Source organism: Ammodytes marinus (assembly GCF_949987685.1).
Source record: "Ammodytes marinus genome assembly, chromosome: 2".
Classification (NCBI taxonomy): Eukaryota; Metazoa; Chordata; class Actinopteri; order Uranoscopiformes; family Ammodytidae; genus Ammodytes; species Ammodytes marinus.
In genome coordinates, this window is record NC_137231.1 from 28110626 (window position 1) to 28136298 (window position 25673).

The 25673-nt window shown below is 39.9% G+C and overlaps 2 protein-coding genes across 2 annotated transcripts; one reads left to right on the top strand and one right to left on the bottom strand.

The window, feature by feature from the left end:
- Nucleotides 1-3381: 3381 nt before the first annotated feature.
- Nucleotides 3382-12438, bottom strand: rnft2 (ring finger protein, transmembrane 2; the record flags this gene model as incomplete). The annotated part of the gene is made up of 9 exons (XM_080044282.1): nucleotides 12375-12438; nucleotides 11350-11876; nucleotides 11174-11250; nucleotides 10691-10791; nucleotides 9796-9949; nucleotides 6589-6738; nucleotides 4696-4761; nucleotides 4447-4548; nucleotides 3382-3516 (listed from the first exon to the last, which is right to left on the bottom strand). The coding sequence occupies exons 1-9, from the start codon at nucleotides 12419-12421 to the stop codon at nucleotides 3382-3384; spliced, it is 1359 nt and encodes a 452-aa protein (XP_079900408.1). The 5' UTR covers nucleotides 12422-12438.
- Nucleotides 12439-13181: 743 nt separating this feature from the next.
- On the top strand, nucleotides 13182-16142 carry spring1 (SREBF pathway regulator in golgi 1). The gene is made up of 5 exons (XM_080048511.1): nucleotides 13182-13791; nucleotides 14251-14407; nucleotides 14517-14668; nucleotides 15064-15177; nucleotides 15646-16142. The coding sequence occupies exons 1-5, from the start codon at nucleotides 13693-13695 to the stop codon at nucleotides 15727-15729; spliced, it is 606 nt and encodes a 201-aa protein (XP_079904637.1). The 5' UTR covers nucleotides 13182-13692; the 3' UTR covers nucleotides 15730-16142.
- Nucleotides 16143-25673: the final 9531 nt, after the last annotated feature.

A 25673-nucleotide genomic window follows, 5' to 3' on the forward strand; every position in this document is an offset into this window, starting at 1 on the left:
AATGAATAATACAGTGGAGAGAGAGAGAGAGAGAGGGAGAGAAAGGGAGAGGAGAAAGGGGGCAAAGCAAACACAGTTTAAGGTTTGATGAGAGAAGAGAAGGAGGGTCATATATCGAAAAGACGTGAAGAGAAGACTCGCTGGTTTGTTGTGTCGGAGAAGATGTGCTGGCTGCCGATAGACCAGCCTCTGCTCCTGCCCGGTGACTCAACCTGCGGAGCCCGGGGCAGACCCTCGCCGTGCGGCTCGGTGGCTCAGCTGCTCGCCTTACGCCTCCGGAGGATCGGGGACCAGCTGGAGAAGAGCTGGGTGGCCGGCGAGAAGGACGTTAAAGGCGGCTACAGTAACGGCGGACGGGGGTTGGTGGTGGAGGCGACCGCACGAGGACACCTGAAGAGCTTCCTGTGCACAGCGCTACGGTTAACCGTGCTCGTGCTGGTGGTCGCGAGGCGAAACCTGTAGGGCGCTAGGTGGCAACGCGAGCAACAGGTGTGTTTAAGTCACGTCACCTGCGTAGTGTTTCATTTGAGTAAGCTTACTAAGACCTCCAACAGCGATGAGAAGATAAAATAGCTCAGATATCATTAAAAGTATGTTGTTGTATTCTGTGTAAAAAATAAATAAAAAAACGCTTTAATGGAGATGGAAAACATGTTTCAAGCGAAAAAGTGTTGCTGTGTTCAAAAACATTTAGTAAATGAAAGGCTTATTTGGTAAATGTATGTTCAGTCTATAGGTTGATAAAACTTATATTCGTATTGGTCTTTAAGAATAATAAAATAGGCTTCAATAAAAAAAAAGTCAACAAAAAAAGAAGAAAAAACACCACAGCCCTTTAAACTTAAAAATTATCGGGAAAATCACCATAGAAAAGTTAGAAAATAAACTTGAACACAAACCTCCTTGTACATGATAAACCACGTGTTGCTAAATTTAATAACGTTAGTTTTACAATTATCCAAAAAATAAGTAATTATTCAGCCTTGTCTTAGATTTAGATTTATTTTCACTCAACATATAATATGTTTCATGTTAAATGTAACGCAGAAAAAGTGCATTGTGCAAATATGTGCATGTTGAGGTTTACATTCATAACTAATTTGATTTACTCTTACTTAATTGTGTCAAGTTTCTGTTGGAAAGGGGAACATACAAATGTCCTTGTTTGTTTTTGAACGAGTGATGTAGATGCTAAGTGCTCAATGCGCAGTAAGTTGCAATGCAAGGTACTTATAGGACAAGTAAGAAACTGGTGCGTTGGTTAATGTTTACAAATTTAGGATGAAACTATGTTCATTTTTAATAACCCTATATTTCATGGATGTGTTACGTCGATTAAGTGCATGTTTTGTATTTGATATAGATGGTGCCTTCAGGACCACGCGCGAGAAAGGGGGCTCACATCATTTGCACTATAAACAAAGGGATGCTGCAGGAGGAGAGCCGGAGGGAGGATGCGGTCCAGGAGCAGCGCGCTTAGAAGAGCCGACATAAGAGTGACTGAAGCGGGGGGAAAATATGTGTTTCAGGGGTCGCGAGGACTGAGTCAGGCCCGGTGTGGATGCATAAGAGACTTATAGCGAGCTGACACACTGAACCATCACCAGCAGACATGCCCCCACCTTTTCCGATTCTGTCATCCCAGTTACAAAACGGTGATGTAATCCTCCCCTGGTAGAGTGGAGGGAACAGCTTACTAATAGGACTCCTTTGAATTCTCACCTCCCACGGGGCGAATGCATCGATGACAGTTTGGGTTCAACGGATTATACCTTGATAATGTATCTAAAGCTCAATTTGTTTGCAGCAAAAATGCACTGAATTACACCTGTTTTTAAGCTTCATAATGCACTGTACTTTTTAAATAAGCTAAACTGTAAGCGGAAACACATCCATGATGAGAGGATGAATGTTTTTATACAGTAGGTGTTTTCTACGGTGTTTAGATCATGTTGACACGTTGTTCTCCTGTGCTTTGGAATCATCTGTTGGGGGGGGGGGGGGGGGGGCAGTGTTAAGTGGCTTTTCGTCATAAGTTACAGGACCTGGTGCATTAAGCTATGCTGTTAATTATGTCTGATTTTTTTTCTCTCATATATATCAAATGTAATGTGAGCTGACTTTCTGAAACTGTCTTTTATAAAGTGTGTGCTGTTTATACCAATTAAATATTTCATATGGATTTTTTAGTATTTAAAAATAAAATCTCTTTTCTGGAGTAAATTCTCTGCAGGTGTCGTTACAATTAGACATGAAATACGCTTGATAAAGTGAGCTCAAGTGTTTTAATTAAAAAAGTGAACATCTTCGCACTGCATTAAAGTCATACCATCAATTATGCAACCCAAGATGAAATTATTCTGAGAGGAAATGACTCATATTGAAATCATTCATAGGAAATAACAATGAAATGAAGTTTCAGTGGAAAGGTATCGAAAGTCAAATAATTTACTGACTTCAAATATGCACCACACTTGATACACATCTACAGACTGTGCATGGTGACGTTTACAAGTCACCCTATGTTCATTACTCTATTTAAATAAGCGTATCGTTTGCTAATCAACAAACAATTTTTTACTTAAAGACAACTGCTTTCCTCCTTAACCTCATTCTGAGACAATTTGTCTTTCTTATCACATAAATATTGCAAAAAATAAAAATAAAATTAACCTTAAATATTAATAACCTTATTAATAACCTTAAAACAAATGTTACATGGGAGTAAAAAAAGATTCAAATAGACAATGTACGGACATGATGAAATCATAAAGCAAAATGTGAGTGTGACTGCTGTGACTATTTACATTATCATCAAACTAAATCAAAACAACATCCCGTATCATGTTGATGACACTATACTAACAGTGGCTGAGTCTACATGTACAGAAAAATGTGGCCGCTGCCATAAACTGAATAACAATATTACATTGTGAAACTGATCATGGGATAGTCCAGCTTTATTGTTCCTAGCTTTTAAAATTGATACCATGTCAATGATTTTGATTGGTTCACGCGCTTCTACAACCAGCTTCATATGATGCTCAACTTGTCTGTCGTGAAAATAACCAGATTTATTTGCAGGGTTTATGTCTTTTCACTAGGGTGGTGGGCTCACTACTATACGGTCGGTGGTTCGATCCCCAGTCTCCACGCCACATCTGTTTCCTGTTAGTTAGCCAGCACCCTGCTTATCGGTGTATGAATGTGTGCTCCAGTTGTAAGTCGCTTTGGATAAAAGCATCTGCGAAATGACATGTGATGTAATACTGCCATTATGCTGACCCTGGTTTAAAAAGTAAGTAAGTGCACAAGATAAAGATGACACACCGTTGTCTTAACTTGCACTACAGCTCAATCAGGTCTTAGGTTGTCAGGGCTTTAGTAGATCTGGAAGTGAGCGGAGGTGGTGCCGTCTTTCCAGCAGCGCAGGGTCTCTATGACGGTAGAACGACACAGCGGACACGTTCTCTCACGGTCGAACCACAGACACAGACACTCCTCACAGAACACGTGCTGTAGGGGAAGATAATGAACAAACAATATTACAGTTTTGCAAGAGAAAGATAGAAAAAAACGCAAAGCAAACATATCTAAAATTTGTTGGTTGACATTTGTACTATTACTAAGCATGAAAGTCAATTCGAAGATCCATCCCGCAGGAGTGTCTAATGTCCATAAAAGCTTTTCAGTAACTCATATTCAGACCTTTATTTAAGGACCACTGACATTATCAAATAATATCAGTAGTGGTATGCCAAAGAAATCTGTTGTTTCAATGCTTGTTTTCTTCCAAAAATATAATGAATATTTGAGGAAAATACTTGTTTTCACAAACTTCCAGGGAATTGACTGCTCATCATGTTGCATTGACACTGAATGTACAGTCACATCACTGTCATCAGCATACTTCTTAACTCAGAGGTTAAGGCTGTTACATACTCCGCGAGAAGAAAGAACAAAGTTCTCGGTGACAGAGCTGCGAGAAGTTCTTTCTGGTCTGACATTACATACTTCACGAGAACTCAACTGCCGAACTCCTCACCGCGGCGCATTGTTACCATGGTAATTTACTCAGTAGCGCCAGCTGATTTCACTTCGCTTTCCTCATTGACTTCAGACTGACCAATCACATAATAGTTCTCGGACAAGCTGCGAGAAGAAAGTTCGGCCCGGGTGATGTGTCGAGAACAAGCTGCGAGAACAGCTAAACAAGAGCTGAGAGAAGAAAATGACGTCATTTTCTTCTCGCAGCTCTGTCACCGAGAACTTTGTTCTTTCTTCTCGCGGAGTATGTAACAGCCTTTAAGCAGGGTTCAAATATTCAACCGAAGAGGGCAGTAGAACACAGATTGTTTTTATTAGCAAAGTTTCTCTTTCCATTCTTTAAATTGATAAACATAATAATTTTTAATCATCTTCTTAGTCATTTCTTTGAGTCCTTACCTGACAGAGCAGGGCTATGGGCTCCCTGAAATCAGTCTGACAAATGGCACAGACGTCGCCCGCCTCGCTGCACTGTTGATTGCCTGCCCTCACTCCATAACTCTGAGGGAAAAAAAAGTGACATTCAAAAAAGGGAGAAACTCTACTCTTCAAGATGTATTATGCACTCTCGTCTAAAATGCTAAGCTGTGCATTTGTGTGTTTGTGTTAAGCGATATGAAACAAAAGGAGAATGTGTCTGGGACTGACCTGGGAGCTGCAGAGCATGACGAAGGCCTTGCGTATGGCAGACACACGACCGCAGATGTCAAAGGACTGCAAAACAACAGATACAAAAGCACAGTCAGTTACAACAATTGCAACTGCACACAAAGCTTTCTATTTGATTTGCATCCACTTTTTTGGCTATTTATCAAACATTAATTAATAAGACTAATGGTCTACTAAAGCCATGCTAGCAACGGGCACAGTGTTACTGTGATTGTTGTGATCTTTACATACATACATAATGTTTACAATGTGGGCTATTATTATTCATTTATTTATTTAGCCGAGACTAAAGGGAAATAGTTTTACAGGTGAGTATTTGATTATTTAGACCTAATGATTTGGCCTAGTTAAAAAGTTAAGGGATCAGCAAAGTGATTGCAATTCATATAATATATAATTGCATGTTTATAATTGTATGGCAGTTGCTAAGATATTTTTATAGACCAAAGTGGTGGACCACACATAACAACTGTCTAATAGTCTTGAGAGCCACACCACTGACATTGCTAAAAACTACACCAAGCATAATTTTTAATATTTATGTAAAATGTTAAACAGCAACACGCCCGGACTTCCTCTTAAAAATGGAGACTAAACACCGTTCCATTTCTCATCAATTGATTGTATTTCAAATAAGCAATGCCCTGTGCAGTTTTAACTGATTTGACATTCCTAATTCCTGGGTATTCTTCAGCTTCGTTGACTCTAAATGTGGAAAAGTATTACTTCCTAAAACCTCAATTGTACTGCTGTCCTGTGTGTGACATAACATCATGACAACAGTGGTATCAACAGCTGATACACACCATGCATATCAGCATATTATAAATATGGCAATGCTTATGTGGCTGATCTGGGGGAAAACCCCTGAAGAGCTGCATCTCAGCACGCACACACCCCGGAAACACCCCACTAGGTTCAACTCAGCCAGTTCATCATCAAGAAATACATCCGCTGAATCACTGTTGTATTTAAAGGGGCAGGGACTATAATTGTCAACACGTACTACACGACACATGGCGGTGTTGGTGACTACTTTGCTGTGTACATAATACAGCATTGTATCCTTCAGAGTTTCATTCGGTCCCACTCGGTTTCACTACATCAGCTTTCTCTCTCGGTTTCGTGCAGACTTCAAACTGACTCACAGTTCTTTTTATTATCACTTCCTTTGTGCAACTGACCTCGCAGTGGCCTAGCAATGTCACTCCAAGGTCCACTAGCATGGCTAAAATAGCTCAATCAAAATATAACAGAATTGCCATGATTTTGCTTTACATGCATTCCAGTTAGCCTCAGATGATGAACTCTAATTTCTGTATGTTTATAACGTACAACAGACTTTGTCCTAGGGCATCTCCCACTCTTTTTTAATGATATATATCATGAATCTTATCAAATTAATCATAAATCTCTCATTGCTATGAAATCAATCCTGCTCCCAAAACAAACTTCAGAAGACGCTAGTAAGCCTTTTAAGAGCAACAGCATCATAGTCATGTTCGATATTCTATACAATGCATATCTACTGTGGGGTGTAATAATTAACATTATAGGCTGTAAGAGAGTTCTCGTGGGTTTTTAGTCTTTGAGTGGCCATATTCATATTTTACAGACCTTCACTGGCTTCTCTTTGTACTTTGCAGAGCTCTTTTCTTCTCTGTATTTTAAATTTTTCCTTCATCCGTTGTCAGGCGCTTGTACCTACTATGAACGACTGTTTTCTATGTTTCTAAAATCAAAATTGTGTGCAGTACATGTATATATTTGCACTAATATCAAGTATTTTTATTTTTATTTAATAGTACAATTCACAATATGAAAATGAAGTAAGAAACAATGCTTAATATGTAGCTACCAGACACTGATTACCTTGCACAGGCTGTAGATGATGATGAGTGTGGCTCCCAGAAAGTAACTGTTGGAGGGGTCTTCTCCCATGATGTACTTGTACCACAGCTGGATGGGCACCAGGGCCCGAAACAGCTGGCTCAGCTCCTCGATCAGCAGGTAGAACTTACCCTGGACACACACGCACACACACACACACACACACACACACACACACACACACACACACACACACACACACACACACACACACACACACACACACACACACACACACACACACACACACACACACACACACACACACACACACACACACACACACACACACACACACACACACACACACACACACACACACACACACACACACACACACACACACACACACACACACAAACCGCAAACACCAACAAAGAAACAAATTGTGTAAACACCAATAGTAAAGGAAGTCTCTTTGGAAGCTTCAATCAAACATTATATAATCGTAAACATTTACATCTAGTATAGCACCTTTCCTAAAAAGTGCTTAACAAAGACAAATTAAGCAGAATTTCCAGTAAGAAGACAGGCAGGCAGACAGACCTAAGCACAGTAAATAAGAATATCATAGGGAACAACAGAAATGAAATAGTCATGAAAACAGAATGAATCAGGCACAGAGACATTGAATATGAAATAATATCAGAGATTTTTCATACAAAAATGTCCAAACACTTTCACAATTAAAATAGGAACAGGCATACAGGTGGCACAGACTGGGAATTTTCCTATTTGGAATGGCAGTGTTATTGAAACAACAAAACAAAAGGGGCCTTAGCAGTCTTACTCAAGTCCAATAATAAAATAAACACTTAATCGGGACAATATGTATTCTTTCTCTGATCCACTCATTTAACTGTCCAAAAAAAAAGCCCAGAAAGAACTCCACAGCTTCGGGGCACCCTTCTATCTAGTCAAGTGCAGTGCAGTATTAGAGAGCTTAAAAACAGCATCCTGCCTCCAGCACAAACATGGCTGCAGTCCAGAGCTCCACAGCTTCACAGCAGCAGCACAGGCAATTTCCCCCGCACTGCAAGGGGAAACTGGCAGAGGCTCCTTTCCACCTGCTACCCACCCAGTGCCCGGCCACTTTAAAAAACTCAGCCCTACGGGGGCTTTCCAACTGCTTTTTTAAAAAGGACCTCGCCTTGCCTTTCTCCAAATAATCACAGAGAAGAACTTCTGAGTCCCCCATAGACAAAGAAAAAGTGCTTTAAGTGAATTGGGGTATGGTTAGAAACAGAGGTGACCAAACTGAAGGCAGACTGGGTTCCCCAATGGCCCCCGTGGCATCCCCGGCTAGCGTAATGATGGCTGACAAAGATTAATGACTGTGGGTAAAAGAGCCCGGAGCATGGCAGGTTGGTAGGGGAGGAAGACCCCTCCGCTAGTGGCTAATTCATCTTCCTTATTGTTCCCCCTCAGCCCGGTATCCCACCGTGCACATCACGCCCACGCACAAACTGTCACATTTTGAAAAAGTTTGGACGGACGCCAAGGAGTTTGAGTGAGCTCCACCAGCGGGGCCTTGTTTGAACAGTTTCCTGCTTGGTCTTCATTACTTTGTCTGATCTGTTTATCCACTCCACAGCTGAGCACAGACACATCCATAACTTTACATTTTAATATGACTTCTATTATTACAACTGTATTCGTTTGCTGTGGGGTTAAGTTTGTCAGTGATATATTTGCTTTTAAATTATTGCTTTCTGCTTTTTCAAGGTGGTGCTGTGTCCAAAGACCAAATTCAGAAAGTACTGCATGCGCCAAAAGACTCAAGACACATGCCATGCACAACAATGAAAATACTTACACACTCAGGCAACACACAGTAAATAGGCTTCATACACAAGCAGTGGACATGAGCCCCTTCTAAGCCTTTTTAAATCAAAGCCGTCATGGAACTTGAGAATGCGACCCTGATATAACTTGTGCAGACTTGCCCTGATTATGTAGGATCATTAGTTTATCTGTGGCTGAATGTACAGTAAGTAATGAAGTAGGCAGGTGGACTGTGTGACATTATAGACGTGTGTGTGTGTGTGTGTGTGTGTGTGTGTGTGTGTGTGTGTGTGTGTGTGTGTGTGTGTGTGTGTGTGTGTGTGTGTGTGTGTGCGTGCATGCGTGTGTGTCTAGGTGGAGGGTACAGGTAATGGTCCAGCTCCAGGGACAGATGACCTCACCCGTTCAACCCCCTGGAGGGTGAATGAGCTCAGTTGCTGGCTGGTTCTGATAGGCCTGTAGGTCTGTTTATCAGTGGAAAATGTAATCCTAATACTTCATATCCCCTCACCTCCTCCTCCCCCCACTCTACACACTCACATACAAACACAAACGAGGAATATGAGCTGCACCTGTATGGAAATCAAAGTATATCTCTGTGTGTGATAGTGTGTGTATGCAGTCTAATATTGTCTTGCCTCAGGGCCAGACTTTCCACAAACACACACACACACACACACACATGCCCGCGTACACGCGCGCGCACACACACACACACACACACACACACACACACACACACACACACACACACACACACACACACACACACACACACACACACACACAGAGTGGCTCACCTAAGGAGTACCATTTAAAACCTTATGAATACAGAACAGTTTCACACTGTGACCCTTTAGCGCTTTCTGTACTCTGCGGAGTATTTCATCATAGTTCAGCAAATCATATTTTTTTTTAAATTATTATCTTCAACCAAGTTTCCCAACTTTGATAGAAACTTCCTGTAACTCAGTCATCGACCCCTATTATAGATACAGCATCATGAACGGGGAGATATTTATCTATAACTTCAACTCAGATTAAATGCCTTGTAAGGGTGACATACAAGTCTTCCTTTTGTTTAAATGTTCATTAATGTGTTTTAAAAAGGACCTATCCCACGGTGGGATAGGTCCTTTTTAAAACCCTGCAATTGTCTAATTGGTATCATTAAAAGGTCTTACAAATGATGTCTTGGGCTCTTTTATCCACCTCTTATGTCCTATAATTACCAAATCATTCAACACTACACACACTAAACATGGGGGATCAAATCTATTACAATGCCATTAGTATTGTATGATGACATCATTCAATGTATGGTTAGAGTTTTTAATATGAATCCAAATGTCCTTCATTAAAAAGGGGTTAAATTCATGAATAAAAGTCAAATGGATCTCTTACCCTGGATTTGAAGGCCAGGAGGATCTTGGGTAAAAAGAGGAGGAAGCATTTCAGGCCGATGGTGAAATACTTGAGGACAAAGTCAGTGATGCCCACCGCCCAGATCAGATCAAAGAAGTCAAAGCTGTTGAGGCTGGGCTTGGCAAACATCAGGCTAGAAGGAAAGTAAAAAGACATTATATCTACTGTATATGAATTGTGTCGGTGTATGGAGGTCTTGTGGTTTCAACTATCCCTGTGTTCCAATACCCATACTATCTACTATTTAGTATGGTAGAAAAAAGATTTAGGATGACCCGATTCTTGTGGCCAGATTTAGGAATACCCTAAAGATTTTTAGTGTTGAAAACAGCATCCTTTTTGGGCGATTCTGAACCATTATCCAGTGCGCACCTGAAGTGACGTCACATCGACGGAGCCTCCATCTGAAAGAAAACTGGGATGCGACGGATATAAAAGCAAGAGGCAAGATCAAGGAGCAATGTTATGATGAAATAAATAAGTAAAAGTATGTCCCAATTGTATGCCTACTGCATCCTAACTAGATCCTTTTTATCGTCAGATGTAGTATGTAGCATAGAAAAAAGAAAGAGTATGCGATTCGGAACGCAGGGTATGGGTTGGGGAGGTGAAAATTTGGGGTTGAAGTTAAACATAATGGAAGAAACTCTCTAGGAACTAAATAATAAAATAAAATACTCACAGGACAAGACCAGACAAGAAGGGAAACACGCCCTAAAATGAAATGGAAGTTAAAATAATAATAAAATGAAATGGCTTACACAAAGCAAAATGAACGGAAAAATCTAAAATATGTCAAATAAAAAACAATAAGATGGCACGTGAAGAAGCACAAATCGTCTATAAAAAGAAAAACATGCTGCTTGTACATTACCTGTTGTGCAGCTCCTCGGTACTAAATGTGTAGTAGATGTACACTATATTCCCTGTGAGGAACATGAGGATCCACAGAGCAACAAACAAGGAACGTTCCTCCTAGTAACACCAAAGAGACACACAATTGAAACACCCTGTTTTCCTGTTTGAGTAATGTTAAAAACGAAGACTGCGAGCAAATTTTAAAGAAAATCACATCTTCAGTAAGAAGTAATGGCTTTGGATTGAGAGCCACAGACAGCAGGGTGTGGAAATTGGAGGTACGGATTGGACTAAGACATTGTTCGTTTTGGAATTTCAAATTGGATTTGTTGACAATAAAAAACATAAGAAAAACATAAAACAAAACCAGCCTTATCTTTATTATATGTAAATAGCTAAATAACTTGATCTAATATAAAGTATTTATCAATGCAAGGTTGGTTTAAGCCAACATCAGACAATATAGGATGCTGCCATTGTAGTTTGTTTGTTTTTTTACCCGTAATGACACTTGGTGCCTTAAGGTGGAATTGGCGTAGGCGAATGTGCTGGCCATCCCCACACACACAGCAATACCTGCAGGAGAGAGGTGTAACATCATCAACCATACGCTGCTAATGACTATATTCTAAGTATAGTGCACTATTAGTACAATTACTCCACATGTTAATGTACCTAGCTTGTGCTGAAAGCAGACTTTGGCCAGCAGGATGAGGATGAAGGGGATGCCCCTCTGCAGCCATGTCACCACTGCCTTAAACTCAGACAGGGCCGGTGCTGGGGTGGATGAAGGGTCTTCCTGGGTCTCTGGGCCCCTGGCTCCGTGCCTGTCTGACGCGGCTGCATTGGAGGCCTGTTGGAGCAGGGAGGAGGTGCGGTGCTGCAGGGGCCCGTGGTGGAATTGGTGGTGGTGGTGATGGTGGTTTGGGTGGGGAGGTCGAGGGAGGAAAGGCCCCCCGTCGGTGCGGTGCGGGCCCCCTTCTTCTCTGGACGATGCGGTCATCTGGATGAAAACCTCCGGGGGAGACCCCAGGACTAAGCCGGCCGCCTGGAACTGAGCGGAGGACACGGAGCCGGAGGGGACGCCCACCAGGCCTGAGTAGATCTGCTGAGGAGAGGAGGGAGAGTCGGGCTTCAAGCAGTCAAACACACCACCACCCTCGTCCAGGCTGCTGTCCGATCCCAGGGTCTGGCTTCGACTCCTGGGTAGGGAAAGAAGGGGGGAAGCATTATTAGCCACAAAGTTGTCTATGTTTCATTCTACATTATTTATACAGTATATGAATTTAATAAGTGATTTACAGTGTTGTTAATTGTGTGTGTATGTATGAGTAAGGAAAGCTATTTTCTTTAGACAGGGCTCCTACAGCTTAAGGCAAGTTCAATTTAAGACTTTTTGTAATGCCAAATTAATGACCAATTATACAAAAAACCATGGCCTCGCCTTTAAATCCATTAATCATTGTTAGACATCTCGTTTCAAAACCATGGGGCTGCTGTAATAATCTGATATCATTGTAAGATTTAGGTTTACGATTTGCTTTAACAGGAACTATTTTGAGGCCTTGCAAACAACATTAGAAAAAAACTGCCCCAGACAGTGTGTGGACAGGACAGGGGGAACACATAGCACCTACATGGTGTATGGAAACAACAAAAACACAAACACAGCTTTCAAAGGCAGCTGTGCATCGTCCCACCTTTCAGAGGGCATGCCATCGGTGTTGCTGCTGTGTCTCCTCTGCATGGCATACCGCTCACCACATGATCCAACCCTGCAAACGATAAACATCAGCATCAGGACCAGTGTCTTACTGTCGTGAAGGCCCCCTGGCTTTTTATACACAGGCGTACAGCAAATATCTCTGTTGTGTTTGTTTCGCATGCGTTTATAAATCAGACCGTAAGCTGCGTACAAGTGTTGGCTGCTTTACCTGAATGAGCTCAGTGAATCGCTCCTTCAGTTTCTGCTCATATTTAGCATCGGGTTAGCTGATGCTGCTGCTGGTGGGCGATGTTGCCGGTGTTCTGTTGATGCTGCTCGTCGATGCTACTTTGCGGTTGTGCGCATGCGTAGACCCCAAATCTTGAGCACCGTTTTTGTCATTGACTTATTACAAGATGTTTTTTTTTATCGCCCATGAATGTATTCTACAGATCGTACTGCGGTGTAGAGACGTTGAGAGGTATTTGTTAATGGTGATCAATATATTTAAAAAATATATGTTTTCACTACCCCTTTTTGAAGTGATTTTGTACAGGGTTATTGGGAAACCGAAATATGATCAATATGTATATTTTTAAATAATGAAGCATTGCCTTTAAAGTTACAAAAGTAAAGTTATTTTGCACGACAGCGGGCATTATATGATCATAATAAGTCAATAATAAAGACGCACAGACAGGTCTGGCTGAAACCAAAAAAAAATTCCTGTGTGACGTCAGAGAGGGCGTATATCCTCCAATCAGCATCCTGCTCTTCGCCGCACCACATCCGCATTGGAATTTTGTTTTGCTCACGATGGATGTCAGACTTCGCTGGAAATATGAATTTCACAGCTGCTGTTAGTTTTAACGTCATGTCGGAATTTGCAGAATAGTTTTCTTCTTCTGGGTCACAGTAATCTAGTGTGTTTTTATTTGTATAATTAGTGTCTAGCTTATCTTGAGCTAAAAAAGCTAACGCTAAAAACAGCTAGCTCGCAGGCTAACAAAGCAGGCTTTTATGATTTAGAATACACCGTTAGCTGTTGCCTGCAGCATGGGTTAGCGTAACTCTGGAAATTAGACGCCTTGGTGTATTGCTCACATTTTGCCAACGTGCAAGATTTAGCCATGGACCTATTGTGACGTTAGCAGACATTAGCCTATCATTTTACACCCCAGACCAATAACGCCAGTCGGTGTCAGTCAGCAGGGAATTTGCCTTGATAACCCGTGGAGGTTTGATGTGTTGGACCCGTAGACTGTATGGTTGGACCGTGACTGTCACCGGCGCCTCCCCGACCAAGTCATGCCATGATGATGGTGCTGCGGAGGTTACTGAGAAAGCGCTGGGTGCTTGGAGTAGTCTTCGGACTGTCTCTCATCTACTTTCTCACCAGCACACTCAAACAGGTACACAAACACCACAGCCAGGAAAACGTTAGCACCCTCTTCTAAAACTATGGACATTGGTATTAGTATATGGGATTTTATATAACAAGGTAAACATTGCTGAGAAATTGTATTGAATAAATCACCTGAAAAATCAAAATAGGTCTTGAACATTGATGCAGAAATCATGTCAACTCAACATTTGCCATAAAGCAGTCCATCACTTTAACATTCAGTGTTTTCCCTTTCTGACATATAGGCATATAGGAATGCCTACCAGTCCCACCAGCTTAGAAAACGCTTTCGTTTTTTGCAAACTCTTTGTTATAGGATTGGTTATTTAACTGTACTAAAAGTAGTATTATTACTGAAATGTGTGTGTTGTTAGAGCACTACTATATATGTCAGTAACATGTATTGTGTGTGTTTTCCTATATTTTATTGCATTGTTATTGAACCTCTCCTGTGTGAACTGTGCAGGAGGAGCGGACCATACGAGACCGCACGCTCTTAGAGGCTAGAGACCCGGACCATCGCATCCCCTGGAAGGTGCGCTTCAACCTGGGCAACAGCAGCCGACAGATCACCCAGTGCAGGAACTCCATCCAGGGCAAGACGCTGCTCACAGACGAACTGGGTTAGCAGATCAATGCAGCCGTCCCTCACCCCCCCGCAATATAACACGGATGATAACAAACTACAGCTCTCAATCAATGTGTTAGCTTATCTCTGCTAATGTTTCACAGGTTACGTCTGCGAGAGGAAAGACTTGCTGGTGAACGGCTGCTGTAACGTCAATGCTCCCAGCTCCAGACAGTACATCTGTAAGAGCTGCCTGGCCAATGGCTGCTGTAGCATCTACGAGTACTGCGTGTCTTGCTGCCTCCAGCCTGATAAGGTAATCCGTCCTATCAAGGATGTGCAGGGGCTTGTGGTGTTAGTACTGCTGCCATCTCAATAAAATACTCAGCTGTGTCTTGCATGCAATGGAATGGATGATCCTGACATGCAAGAATTCAGATACTTTGAGCCGGTTTCACAGAGATGGATTGAGACTTGTTCTGGACTAAATTGTACTTTCAATGGACAATCTCCATTCAAAATTCCTTGTAGTCCAGGACTAGGCTTAATCCATGTCTGTGAATCTGGCCCTATGTGTCTCAAAGATGAATATTGATTTATTTTTGTTTTGTGAGTAGCAGCAACTATAAGGGGACTACAAAAAACGGCGTGTTGGAACAGATTGAAATCTGTATTTTAGTTTTTTACACATACAACATTCTCTTACTACAGCAACTTCTCCTCGAGCGCTTCCTGAATCGTGCGGCCGAAGGCTTCCAGAATCTCTTCACTGCTGTGGAGGATCACTTTGAGCTGTGCCTGGCCAAGTGTAGGACCTCTTCACAAGTACGTACATTTGGAGATGAAGAAAATATTTAGAAACGATCAACTCCAGAAAAACCACAATTCATACTTTCTAAATGATCCAGCCTTAAACCTATCCGTTACACTAATCGTAGTCATTTTGAAACTAAGCATGATTAGTGACACAGATATGCAACCACATCTCCCGGGCAGTTTCTTGATAATTAAAGTCAATATGTCACTCATATAAGATTGTTCTGAGTACGTCGGTTGTAATGTACGCAAGCACTTTGACTCACTGCAACTGTCTCCTCCATTTCATAAATGTCAAATATTTTTGCCCTGGCTTTGACCCAATAATAAGTCTTTACAGAACTGTAAGTTTATTTTAATAGTCAGTGAACAATAAAGAGCATATTATTGTTTTCCGAGGTGAATAAATGATTTATTTTATTCTATTCCTGCTTTACTTTATAATAACTTCACTTTTTTTCCCTCCGTCTGTTGCAGAGTGTACAACATGAGAACACGTACCGTAACCCTCAAGCCAAGTACTGCTACGGAGAGAGTCCTCCAGAGCTGCTGCCTGTATGAGCATTTGACTTTCCTCTGGGATTCAGGAAGTACAAGGAACAGCAGTGGACCAATCACGCGTCTCTCTGTTTGTACGCCTGAAGGTGCTAATGGACTGCTGTCCTGGACACATTTTGCATTATAGTGGCGAGGAGATTTCAAAACATCCCAGAGCAACCTCCAAATGGACACATGCTGTATGTGATTTGATTATTTACACTTCATAAGTGCATAGAACGCTTCATACATTCATCCGTGATGATCATCAGGTCGACATTGCAGGCAGCTCACCCATCAAACACTTCAAATCGCTTCCTTTCATAACATAGGTTTCATTTCAAAAGAAGGTAACAGCCGTTTCATGTTTTGCTGAATATAAAAATAAAATCTGCAAATAATGTGTCATAACCTTTGTTTATAGTGCATGCATATGAAACTGCTATTTAATAAAGGTGACTGTGAAATGAAAATGTTGTAGTTTATGCTTTGGATGAACGGTGACATTCAGAACGTATATTTAATAGAGCCTTTAATATGTGTGTGTAAAGGGCAGGTCAGGTGTGTATCTAATAAGGTATATGTCTGAAAGAATAAGTATGTATTTTAAAGCTATAGGTTATGAACACTTATTAAATGTATTAGAGAAAAGAGAGAAGTAGTGTATGATCTAAAATCACAAGTTTTTTTAATTCAATAGCCATAATGAGCATTATATAAAAGGAAATAGTTCACAGACAAGATACTGTCAAAGCTTTCAAAAAGTGTTGTGAATAAATAATTAGAATTGTAAAAAAAAAACGATGTTCTCCAAAGGGTCTAACATTTAAGGAACTTTGCAGATGTTCAACATTTGACTCATTTGAAGCTCATTTAGACCAGTGGAACTTTAACTGCATATTAATTGATCACTTAATTTGAGGAGAGCGGAGCCCACATTAATCTTTGTTACAGCGTTGTTGTTCTTTTGCATTGCTTTGATGGGACTTTGACAGACGTATCTGCCTTAACCATGCACTGTCCATCTGTCCACACATTTCAACCATGGTGTGTATGCTGATTGGAGTCCAAACTGGAGGCTCTCAGAGGGTGATTCTTATCATTCTACCTCGGGCAACGCAGCCCGCTCACCAGGGATAGGTGGCCGGAGCAAAAACAATTAATCATTGTGAAGGCGGAAAAAACAAACATGGCGTAATTAAGAAATATATTAACAGCCTCCTTTTAATTTGCCTCTTTGGCAAGTTGATTAATTACTGTCACGTGGGAACAATGCAGGGTTCTCAACTCTCACGCAATGAGAGTGAGACACGGATTTCAGGCAATTCACACGCTCCACGCCACACCTTGCATTTCTCACACAAAGTACAGTATAACTCTGCCAAACAATCAGAAACAGTATTTGTCTTTGAGGGGCGGTGACATCAGTCAGTCAGAGCCTCTGCAGGGAAGTTGACTTTTTTTTTTCCTCTCTCCAAATTATCGGAGCGTGAAAGAAGCCGCTGTATTATTATTTTACCGTGATAATGTGCCTACTTTGGCTACTTTATGTGAATCACTTTTATAAATAAATACGCAGAGTTTGCTTTGTTTTTTTATTCGGCCGTTGCATTGATATGCACGCTAATTAACGGCCGCGACTCGCGGACAGTCACTGCACATTATCGTGTGTATCTGTGTCTGTGTACACGAGAGAAACTATGTGTAACTGGAGAGTAGTGTTGGCTATTTCTGTGTTTGAATGATGGTCATTGTGTGGCAATGATAATGAAAATCCTTTTTGCCAACATCTTAATAGTTTATTGTAAGGGACTTTGTTGTGATTAAGTTGAGGCTCCATTTTATTATTGATGCCTGTTTTCCCTCACTCGTTTTCTAAAAATGTTTTTATCAACAAGCTGGTTTTGCCATTTCACAATTTTCTGAGCAGTTTATTACCATTTTTCTTGGTAAATAACTAGGCTACACACTTTGTATGGCTGACTAACTTGTTTTGCTCATTTTAGTACTCATCTGAACTGAAATAAATGTTGTCTATTCCTTTAGTCTCTTCAAATACACCAAAATGGCTTATATTACATGTTCAAATCACAAATAAAATCTTCTGAGGGAGATAACCCCAGACTCCCCTACACGAGTTTAGTTAACAGATGTCATGTCACCTTTTTCATGGCTTATGCCTTTGCACCCCTCCTCACAATAATTGTAATTTTCAAGTGCAAAATGTGTTTGTATTAACAACATTTTGCCCCCCGAAGAACTACCCTAGGCCTACACCCATCTCACTAGTCTGGCATTTGGTATTAATCCAGTTATACTTTCATCATAAAATTACTACAATAGGCTATATTTGAACTAAAACAAAGAAATTATACTGAACTGAACTTGTGTTAAAAACCATTACTATGCTTTAAATGACTAAATAAACACAAAAATGTTTTCGCTCGCTCTAAACAATTTCCAAAAGTTGAGAACCCTGACAATGTAATTTGCTGAGAAGTAGCCTACCTACTGTAAGTGTATTTAAACAAAGCCATTTCTGGTATAGCTTTTAGAAGAATATTTTAAACTATTTGGTAAATACGCTTGCTGAGACTGAGAGTTTGATTAGAGGATTGATACAACAACGTCACTAACGTCTAAATATGAAGCTAAAGTTAGCAGCTGGTCATGTTAGCTACACATAAAGAAAAGCAATGGGGAAAAAGCTATGCCGTGTCCAAAAAAAAGTCCACCTAGCACTTCTAAAAGTTCACTTGTTGACATGAATACTGAAGCTTTATTTTTTGAACAGACAAGAAGAATGGTATTGATCTTTTTTCTAGAGTTTCGAAAGTGAAAAACATGTTTTTTTTTAAATCCAAAATGCATGTAAACATGCTGTACATTACAAAGTAAGCATTAACAAGTCTTGAACATTTGTTCACTATTTATAAAAAAGCTGCCATAAAGTTAAACATGTCTGCATCACAAACTGAGATAGGCTAAACTTGTGTTCCACAAACATTACAAAAGGTATCCACTCCCCTCCGAGTACCTCTGAAGTCTTTTCCTATGTCCCCCTATGACCTTTGACGTATGGAGCCCAATATTGTGCTCCAGCCAGTCCAGATAGGCCCGGGCCCTCTTCAGCAGGGTGTGACTCCATTGCTTCCTACCAAACGCATGCTTGGGCATTGTGGGTGGCGGTGGCTTCGGGGTGCATTCCCCTCCTAGAACAGCCTTCACACACACTGCTAGCATGTTGACCCTGGAGACGGTTTCCCCCAGCTTGTTGTGAAGGAAAACATCTTGTGGGTTCAGGTTGCTCCTCTGGTCCTCCAGGACTTTCTCCAGACCGTGGGCCATGAAGGAGAGGCTGCACTGGACTGTAGGCCCGCTGACAGCAGAGTTCTGATGGACCTGGAGCTCGGGGAAGCCTGGGGACCAAGTGCCAAGGTGCCTTCCATTGGCTTCGTCCTGGAAGAGAAGACAAACGGTGAATGATTGCTGGATAGCTCAAAGGTAACAACACTGACTTTACAGAAAAAACAGGCAGGAGTGAGGGTCTTTAGGCAAGACCCTTAACTGACTACAGTTGTAAGTCGAGTTGCGTCTACAAGATGACATGTCATGTAATTGGTTTGAAATCTCACTGTATCAAGAACATAACACTAATCTCTTGATCTCTGCTTCTGTGTGGTCACAAAACGACTTCTAAGAATTTTGCTCTGTCTGCAGCAGCATACTTAGAGAACTGCGGTTATCTATCTTTTATATTTAATATACTGTAAGTATTTCTGTTTTGAATAAAGGACTTTTTTTTTGCTCAAGCAGAATTCCATCTCTGCCTGCTGCATGTCTGCACAGTGATTGAGAGTTGCTCCACAGAAAGAACTCTGGAAGATGACTTACTCTAGAAGCAGGAATCTCAGTGTGATAAAGACAGATACACTGCATTCAGACAATCTGCAGAGACATGCAAAGAACTATATGCTACTTACAAAACTAGCCAAGCTCTCCTCTACTAGACGTTTGGTGAGGGCTGTCAGCTGTTTGGGCCTGCATGATGAAACCCCAGCAACATGTTTCTTTGGTGCGTGTCTTGCGTCCAGGCTTTGCGTTAGAACCACCATCCAGACACATGCCACATTCAGATAACCTATATGCAAACACACATTTAACTTTTTGAATCCTTCAGGAAGAATTGTGCTCTCTGACACACATTGCATGATGAATGAAGAAAGCAAATTGCATGCCATACTGTACCTGCTCTGCATTTCATTTCGACTCCGCTTAAGTTTTTCAAAATATGACAATCACAGATTCTAGAGGTAATGCAAACATATTCACACAGGATCATTTTTATACGTTCACAACTGTCAAAGAAGGCGTGCGAAGGAAGCGCTGAAGATAAACTTCCCCTATCTCTTACTTCGCCATATCCTTTGATGAAATACATAAAAGTGGCTAAACCAATCAAGATCGGGTTCCTTTGACAGGTCAACACCTTGCATGCTGCTCTGTGTCACCACTTGCAATTAAGGAAATGCTGCAAAGGACTGAAGATGAAGATGATAGGAGTGATGAGTTTGCAGTTCACACAACTGTCATGAAAGTTCACTCTGCAAATAACTGAAAGAGGACAATTAAAGACACATTTAAATGAATGATCCTACAGAATATTGGGATTGGAAAAGACATGAGTTTGTACATAGATATGGTAAAGGTCCTTTTATCGATGGATTTGTTTTACTTGGCATGATTTACACACAACAGTACATGTATTATTTTAAATGAGCAGTTGTTTGTTTTTTTTACTCAGGAGCCAACACCAAATATGACCAACCATCTTATCTTTACCTCCTTTCATGTTAAAGGCCTACTTCACCGGTTTGAATATGAAGGTGTATTGAATTCTGAGATCCTATGTAGTATAAATGTGCAAAAAAAATTAAAATCGGTTCATCCTAGCCTGAGAAAAGGCAGAAAGAGTGTTTTTTTAACCCTATATTTCTCTTTCTCGTGACATCACAGAAAGAGAAATATAGGGTTAAAAAAAACGTAATTTGTAAATATTACTGTGATGTCACAGTAAAAGACATCACAGTAATATTTACAAAGTAAGTTTTTTTTTAACCCTATATTTCTCTTTCTGTGATGTCACGAGAAAGAGAAATATAGGGTTAAAAAAAACACTCTTTCTGCCTTTTCTCAGGCTAGGATGAACCGATTTCAATTTTTTTCCGCACATTTATACTACATAGGATCTCAGAATTCAATACACCTTCATATTCAAACCGGTGAAGTAGGCCTTTAAGCACTTTCTCTGGAAATCTTTTTTTTTAAATACACATCAGTTGTTTTTATCAAATACTTTAGTGATAGCGTCATTACGTTAGGTTTGATTAATTTCTTTCTTTGATCCTGTATAGCGCAAGACTTCCTGTGCGTAGATGTGACGCTAACCACGACTCAACCATTTTTCTTTCATGTCAACCTGGTTGAGTCCAGTTTAACCCTCAAACTACGTTTTCTAACTCGACATGACTGATTTAATGTGGTTGATAAGTGACATGAGGTATAGGAAGTATCAATTAATGTGCTCCTTTTAGCAAAATAAATTAAATGCTTACTGACACAGAATATTACATAACATGATTTTCTTTATTAGGATTAGTCAAAGTACCAAGAGTGCCTGAGTGACAAAAAGACAGAGGCTGAGGATATTGTTGCAGATTTTCACATTATGAAAAAGATTTATTATAAAATAGCTGAATAGGAGAGGAAAAATAAGCAAGCTGCCAATTACTCATTCACCCCTAATATACTGAATGTAACATAACACATGTTCAAGTAAATATTTACTGAGCTAAACAGATACAAGTCAAGAAATAAACTCTTACAAACAAATAAGTAACATATCATTCATTTGAGATTTCTGAGCTACAGTTGACATCACAAAATACCAACATTATGGCCACACACTTCAACAGGATGTCAGTTGTACCCTTCCTCGAATAACTATTAAAAAAAGTCCCTCACTGCACCGAGGACCTAATAAGGCAAATCCTGTTTTCACTATCACTGATCCAGCAGAAAATGTAGACTTGTGGTGTGTTACTGATAAATTAGCCATTAATAAATAACAGATTAACTCTTAGATTAACATTGGACTAAATAAATAAAAAAGCCTCGACACACTCGTAATGTGTATCTTCTATTCACATGTGTAGAGTAAAGGTGCTACATTGTGTTGATAAAGTGTTGTTGTCGATGAGGTTCAAATATTAACAGCAACACCAATAACAATATTGTTTCCATCAACCCTTAGTAAAATAAATACATAAATATATAAATAACCTGACACATCTTGTATCTCAGTCACTTCATGCAGATACACACTTTTATCCTCAGCCCTCTGCATAACTCTTCTTGTGTGCCAAAATCACATCATTTTTCTTTTTGCTATACTACATACTTTAATATGTTGGTTTTGCGTACTACAAATTGCAATTGGATGTACAAGGGCATCCAGGTACTTTTTTGCATACTGCATTTGACCTATACCTACTTGCCTGCCTGGGACCTGTCTTGTCTACCGGCCTGTTATCTGTTATCTGCAATCTGAAATCTATTATTTGAACTTCACCAGTCCGCCTGTTGTATCTGCGTTGTGGGTTCTTCCACTGCTGCCTCCCCTATCCACTCCAACATGATCCTCAATTAATTAAGCTACGTCACAGTCTGCTGCCCCTTATATTAAATTCACATTCATTCATAAACATATAAATATCCATAGATAATAACTTATAAAATCAGTATATAAATAAAAAATATACCTAAAAGGTGTTTCAAGTTCAACATTGTCTGTACTCTCTTATAATATAGTTAAAAAAATCCTAAGCATTGAGAAGAATATCCCAGAGAGGATGATGATACCCGATGACATCATCAGGGTCATTTTTCCTGACTTCTCATTGGTGCTCCCCTTTAAGCATTAAATCCTACCCGTCTGCAGTCTGTCACTCACACACCTTCGCCTCTTTCAGTACCTCCAGCACTTGTTCAAGCCAGGCCTGCAGTCGGACTATGACAGCCCATCCGTATACTTTCTTTGCATAGTCATGATGGGACAGCTGGAGTGGGGCTGGCTTGGTCGGCAAAGGGTTTTCTGGGTCGATGAATGCGAGGGTCGCCTTAATTTGGGCTAAATGGCTGGAGAGTCTCTTTTTGACGATAACCGCTTCATGTTTCCACTGGAGTTCCGTCTCATATTCTTCCACCTTTTCAATGTGCAAAATAAAAAGCGCATTCTTGACGTAGATGTCTTGCAGCTTCTCAGAAATGCTGCTACCGGATATCTCCGAACCGGGGACATCCTCTGGAAAGAAGTTAAAGTTCTTTCCATGAAATGTGACCTGCATGAACGAAAAAGGCATAAATGAATTCAATTCATAATTCTAAATGTGGAGTGTGTGGGTGTGTGTGTGTGTGTGGGGGGGGGGGGGGGGGGATTCAAATGTTATGCAATAACAACAGCAGCACAATATTGTTACAAATACAGGTGAAACTATTAGAATATCATGGAAAATAAATTGGAATTGAGGCAAGAATTCATGCAAAAGTGGCCCAAACCAAGTACTGAGGACATGTGCACGATGATTATAGCCTACTTTATATTTTATATTGATTTAATTTAATATTCAAATTTTCTGAGATTTTGAATTTGGGGTTTTCATAAGCTGTACGACATAATAATCAAAATAATAACAAATACAGGCTTGAAATATCTCACTTTGCATGTAATGAGTCTATATAATATATTAGTTTCACCTTTTAAGTTGAATTACTGAAATAAATGAACTTTTGCACGATATTCTAATTTTTCGAGCTTCACCTGTCAATATATAGTGTACAGTGTATATAGTATACAGTATATGTATCTATATATATATTTATTTAAGCAACAATGCATGTTGGTGAAAGATGTAAAAGGGTATAGCAACCACACGTTATAGGATTGTCATGAAATCAAAATATTATTTATTTTCTCAGCAATAGCTATTTGATGTCTTCCAATTCTATAATCACCTCTCTATAAAGGAGTTTAATTAGAAGTGTTGGAGTCCGCCATTCCAGTGTTAGATCTAAAAAGCATTCATAAGTGTAACCCTCATCCTACCGACTGCTGTTATTTTGACCCTGGTAAAGATCTTGTCATTTAGTCAATTAATATTGGCCTATGCAGTTGTAATAAAACAAAAATTACAGCAATTATAATACAGGACATATATAAAACCTTGAAAAAAAATTAAATAGTTGGTTGGTACTTACATATTGAATCCGTAGTTGTTCTGTTTCATGTTTCGATAGCCTTGTAAGGGACTTAGTTCGATTGAAGTCATGCTCACAGCTGCTGGGAGTTGGAGCAGAGAACGCTGGCCTCCACTGGGCTCCCAGGAGCATCAAGACAAGTACTGAGAAAAGATCATGTGTACATGGGTGAATCAAAAGTAAACACACAGAATTTAAATCTCCGGAAAAAAATTATTAAGAGACCAGTCTGGATTTTTCTTAAATCTTCAACTCATACTCACACTACATAACTAATTGAAAATGCTCTTTTTGACAAAACATGTATTGGAATTTGGTAGAAAGTAGTTTATATTATAAAACCAAAATGTGCATTCTACTCAAACATATGTTTATAAATAGTAAAACGAGAGATACTGAACATGTGGAGTGGTCTCTTATTTATTTTCCAGAGCTTTAAGTATGTATATCAAAACAGGAAGCAGAAATTGGTTAAATTTGACTCATAATTTTGTTTTCCAATATTGATTCATTTAAACATGCTTCTAATAGCTCTGTTATTAGTAGTGCTTGTTTGATGGTCGCTTTTAGACAATTTTCTTAAAAAGGTACAACAGGCCAAAAGTACTTCCCAGGTATCCAAATAGATAGTCCTGCAAATTCACATTTGACTTTTCTACCAAAACAAATAAATGCACCCTCCTGCACATGCATTTCTGTACAAACAAATAATAATATTTTGTCATAATGTAAAGTACTACACGAGTCTGAGTATTAAACTGCATTACCAGATTCATCAAATAACAATGTCCTTGTGTACATATTTCAAATCTACCATCAAAAATTATGAAAAATATTTACCATATTGCCCGAGGAGTCCACTGACTTTAAAATCCATAGTGACAGTATTAAACGTCAAACCACTGTATTTAACAGCAAGAAGAGAACTTTGAACATAACTTTTACACCGGTGAACTGGCCTATATATACTGTATTTTTACCCACCCACCCAGTAATGACAAACTTCCATGATGACATATTTTTGCGATGACAGTGTGCCGCCCGCCTTAATACGTTTGGTTTCAGCAGAGGTGTGACTGCAGCGCTGCATGATAACATATTGAAGACAAGATAATTTAGAATCAAGCCGATAAAGGTTTGATGTTTTTAATCTTTAAGTTCCTCTTTAAGATCAGCAATGTGTTTTGAATAATACACTATTTTTTTCTTTTCTTTAAATCAGTGGTTCCACACCTAAGAATCCTAATCTAATTCATGTGCCACGTCATGTTATCTTAAATCTACATTTTCGTTATATCGTCACCCCAGCGTCTCAAGATGTCACCACCTACCGCATCCTCTACCAGGTTCTCAAGTGGCAAACATGACAAAGTGCTCTTCTATTGAGTTAGTATGGTGAAGTTCCTAGAATGGCATTGTTTTGAAAAGAAAAAAACACCCTCTCTTGTTCCATTCCTGTTAATTCCATAAATAAGTGTCCATCCTTACATCATATATCTGAGTCATGAGTGATGACCTCTCTGCCATAAAATCACTCTAAACTCTTACACGTCATCCTAAATTCTTGCATCATGAATGTATGTAAATGGATCATGCCAAAAAGTCAACAAAAAGTACTTTATTTTCAATACACTTTATTGAATGAAGCAGCA